The following is a 4,444-nucleotide window of genomic DNA, read 5'->3' on the forward strand; positions in this document are numbered from 1 at the left end:
CCCATCCGATGTATTTTGGTTTAAATTGATTAATCTGATGTTTGCCCCTAATCAAGTTTTCTGGGTTCAACAAGGTTGAACATGATGTTTGAATCATCATGGACTGCAAAAAAAAAAAAACTAAACGAGGCTGTGTAATAATTATTCTTCTGTGATAAGTGCTTTGATTTAGTGAAATCCGCCTGGCCTGATTTGTTTCATGAATTGAACAAATACAAAAAGAAAAGAAAATGAACAGGATTCTTTTTGTCAGTGTATCATTATTGGTACTTGAACAACTTGGGTCTTTGGAATGTAACAGTGAACTGTTCTTTTCAAAACGTGATGCGTTGTTGACAAGTTGTTGTTTGATGATGGCCATTGGCCAAGACTTCTCTCTCTAATGGCATGACTTGATGACCTATATTACAATTTCAGGGCTGATGCTAATTTTTGTTTATAAACTCAGTTGGAATCACCGAACCCAATCCAAAAGACAGTTGTGACTGCCAAAGATGAAGAAGGAGAACCATCGCCAGTTTCTTCACCTTCCAAAGGAAAACAAGAGGACAAGAGACGATTGGAAGAGATAGCTAAAGACATCAAGGAAGTGAAGAGGCAGAACAAAGTAACCCACATACTGCTCTCGGCTTTGATCATCCTGACACTGACGTGGCAGCTCTCTGAGTACTCAATGATTTACATGATGAAAGAGAGATTAACCCACCCAATCAGATCCATCGGAGGTATGTTTTCAGGGGTGTTCAAAGGTAAGTTACTTCCAATCAAGAACAGACTTCAAGGGACTTCCAACGACAAGGAGGAAAACAACCTTCACAATGGGAGTGGAACAAACAATGGAGTTCATATCCAAGTGCCCGATCTGTTGCGAGAATTCGGTTTCGACGATGATGAAGAATGATATCTTTCTTCTGCAACTTGTTTATGTCATACAATTACTATCTGGAGACAGGGTCAAAAATACTCATTATCTCTTTACTTTCAGTTTTAGGCAAAATGTAAAAATGTAGTTGTTTCAGCAAACTTTTCAATATGAAAAAGGGTTCCAACAGAGAAGCACCTTTTCATTGTAATAATTGATTATAACCGCTTGCTGAATCACACAGAGTCATCTCAACCAAAGTTAACAGAGAGCTCTCCATTGATTAAAGTAAAGACAGAGAGCAAAACAAGCTTCAATTCTACTAAAAACCAACATGAATTAACCCACCAAAGATCCATCAGTCTCTGCAACTAGATTCCTCAGGCATAGTTCAACCTGAATATGTCGTTGAACACGTAGTAGTTTCCCTGATTCGATACCAAATGGAACATCTGGGGCACAAAAACACAGGTACGTCAGGCTACTATTTAAAAACCAAAACAACATGAAGCCAACAGATGTATGTTACTTTTATATAGTGTAGCAAACAATATCCAATGCGTGATTCACAACATGAGTAGGTCAAGTTGAAATGAATGCACACACCTACTCTGATTTTTACACAGAACTGATAACATAAGACGTAACTAGTACCTCGAAAGTAAGAAGTAAGAGTCTAATGCTGCAGGCATAGGTAAGAAGAGTCTTCGACATTACAAATACAAAGATATAGTCTAGAGCAGAAGATGATACGCATACCACAAGGAACACTTATGTAATCGAATGCATAGCATAGTTAACATAACCTAGAAGAAGCATGGTTCCTATGCAAGATTAACAAAGCAGAACACTGAGATTACATCTACACAATCAATGCGGCTCTCAACATCCGCCTAGTCATAGATCCGTCACTCAATGCTTCAGTTAGGGTTTGAAATTTCGAGTCAAATCAAGATCAAACAAGCGTCAAGTGCCCTAACGTAACATGATCGAGAGCTAAAACGATGTGAAAGAAAAACACTCAAGATCGAGGGACCTGGCTGAACTTGAGAGCGTGCTGTTCGCCAGCGAGCTGAAGATTGCCGGAGACAAAGACGAGCATGCCGCCGGCGGGACCAGAGGGCTGGCAATCGACGGTGGTGATGTTGTGCTTGCACTGCTGGAAAGGAAGGCTGGTGAGCTTGGCGACGATGTTCTGAGAGCCCTGGATCTTCTGCCCTTCGAAGGTCAACATGGATCCTTCCTGGTAAAGAGAGACCAATCCTGCACGATTCGAATCGAAGGTGGTGTAGTAGTGCTCCACGAAAGCCTTGGCTACTGCGTCTGGATCCATCTCTATCGTCTTCCCCTCTCTCTCTCTCTTTGCGTCGTCCTTTCAAAGCGTCTACAGAGAGAAACGAAACAGAAAGGGTGACATGATAAAACTTAAATTTTCCAGTAGATCAAGAAGACAAACAGATACTTCGTAATGGGCCTTTATCTTTACAGTATCAGTCCCGTTAATATATGATATTGATGTTTGGATCAATGATCAAACCCTCTTTTATCCGTGACTCGATTAAACCAGCCAAGCTTTTGTTCTCTTGTTGTTTTTGTTTCTCATCTTATATATTACCAAAACGGAATAGAAAAACAATCTCTTTGCCATAAATCTCTTTTTAGTCTCGTTTGAACTTAGATACCCCTGACCAACTTTAAAAACTCATATCAATTATTTTAAGGATCAGAGAAATATGGAAAAATATACAAAATGTACATAAACAAGACACAATCATATGAAAAATATTTTGGTTGACTAATTATTAGTAAACACAATTTTATATTTTGATCTACGGATCGCAGAAAACATGATCTACCATCTACGAGCTCGTAGATTATAGATTCGGTTAACTACATAGATATATGCAGCTTGTAGAACATAAAATCGACCAATGGTTATAATTCTACCTTCGTAGAATAAATCAGCTGCCATTTTCCTTATTTCTGAACTACAGTAGATTTCATTAACTATTATTTTCCAATATATCTACGAAGACAAAACCACAAAATCTGCATGTGTACCAATACTCTACAAAAGTATGATTACTTTATCTACCAAAATACTCTATCTTACCGCAGCCGGGTTACACAATTTACCATATTTTCTATATTCTACAGACAACAAAATGTATGTTCTGCCAAATTAGAAATGTATATTTTTTCCTAAATCTCTCCAAATCTGTTAAGAGAATATATTCTAAATCTCTAATTTCCTAAATTTTCGTGTTTCCTGAGTTAATCATATTTTCTAGATTCACCAAGGAAGAACCCTAATCCCCTTTTCTCTATTGTTTGTTTTATTTTGTTTCGACAAATGACAACAATTCACGTGTTTTGGGAGTGTGTGGATCCGGGTCTCGGGTCAGATATTTAAAATTTTCGGGTGGGTCCAAGCGGATATAAACCACAAATGGGGTAACTCTAAAAACACTAATCGAGTTGTTAAATACTATACTCTAAAACCCTTAATCAACTCTAACTCTAACATGTATAAGAACACAAAAATCCAAGACACTAATTTATATTTCGAAATCATTAAACTATAACTTAATAAACATTAAACTATAATTTCTAAAACACTAAAATTGACTTGTTAAATACAAAATCTAATTTGTTACACACAAGATTCTTATTCACTTTTTATTTGATTTAGGGTATAGGGTTTGAACCCTATTTGATTTAGGGTATAGGGTTTGGACCCTATGTGATTTAAGGTTGAGTAGAAACGCTAAACTCATTCACTATTATTCATTATCATTTCTGAAACAAAAAATAGACTTGTGAAACGACTTATACACCATTTATCCTAACTTGATTTGAACACATACTTTAGAATCTAATAAAATTAAAAAAAACACAAATATCAATAACAATATTGAATCTATTCAAAGACAGCAATCATTAATTCAAACGAGTTCTGCAACTTTCTTTGGGACACGTTTTGGAGCTTTAAATGTGGACAATCTCGAGTGGACTTCTTCTAAAGTACCAGTTTTATTTTTATTTCTTTCTATTAATTTCTTTACAAAGTTCTTAATTTATTTTGATTTTATTTATTTGCTGGATTAAAAACAAACTTATGATGACAAGATTGTGATTAATACTTACTTTTATTGATCTTGATGTTACAATCTTTGGTTACAGAGTTGCTGATAGAACTTAAAAGTTTACAGAATTTCTAGGGAGAAGGGAGAGCGATTTTTAGAGTGAGAAAGAGCTTTTCGAAAATTTCCCACCGTGCTTCGTTCTTCCTCAAGGGTTCTTTTTATAGGCGAGGTTTGCGTATTGATTGGTTGCCACGTGTCGTCTTCTAATTTGACCAACACTCGGCTTGCTACGTGTCGTCTTCTGATTGTGCCGACACTTTGCTTGCTACGTGTAAGGTCTTGGGTGACTGGTGGAGACCTTTGTCGTGTTGTTTCAAAGTCTTCGGGTGGGTCCCATGCTTGTCTCATGTGGGTCCGTTGATGTCTTGGATGGTTATCCTTTGATAGTGGTGTCTTGGATGTTTATACAGATATACTCTGTATAATTATTTTGTAC

At 36.8% G+C, this 4,444-nt stretch overlaps 2 protein-coding genes across 2 annotated transcripts in view; one reads left to right on the plus strand and one right to left on the minus strand.

The window, feature by feature from the left end:
* LOC106343331 overlaps positions 1–1,098 on the plus strand; it is a 1,406-nt gene extending 308 nt beyond the window's left edge. The window contains exon 2 of the mRNA XM_013782512.1: positions 449–1,098. Within this exon, the coding sequence (XP_013637966.1) occupies positions 449–901 (453 nt within the window). The 3' untranslated portion in view covers positions 902–1,098. The remainder of the gene's footprint in view (positions 1–448) is intronic.
* On the minus strand, positions 1,014–2,302 carry LOC106343332 (nuclear transport factor 2-like). The gene is made up of 2 exons (XM_013782513.1): positions 1,899–2,302; positions 1,014–1,314 (listed from the first exon to the last, which is right to left on the minus strand). Exons 1-2 carry the CDS (start codon positions 2,193–2,195, stop codon positions 1,243–1,245), a joined length of 369 nt encoding a protein of 122 aa, XP_013637967.1. The 5' UTR covers positions 2,196–2,302; the 3' UTR covers positions 1,014–1,242.
* Positions 2,303–4,444: the final 2,142 nt, after the last annotated feature.

Source organism: Brassica oleracea, chromosome C5 (assembly GCF_000695525.1).
Source record: "Brassica oleracea var. oleracea cultivar TO1000 chromosome C5, BOL, whole genome shotgun sequence".
NCBI classification, from domain to species: Eukaryota; Viridiplantae; Streptophyta; class Magnoliopsida; order Brassicales; family Brassicaceae; genus Brassica; species Brassica oleracea.

Coding starts and splice junctions, on each gene's coding strand:
- LOC106343332 (XM_013782513.1), bottom strand. CDS start 2,195: ATGGATCCAGACGCAGTAGCCAAGGCTTTCGTGGAGCACTACTACACC. Junction 1,315..1,898: donor ACGCTCTCAAGTTCAGCCAG/GTCCCTCGATCT, acceptor TTTGTGCCCCAG/ATGTTCCATTTGGTATCGAA.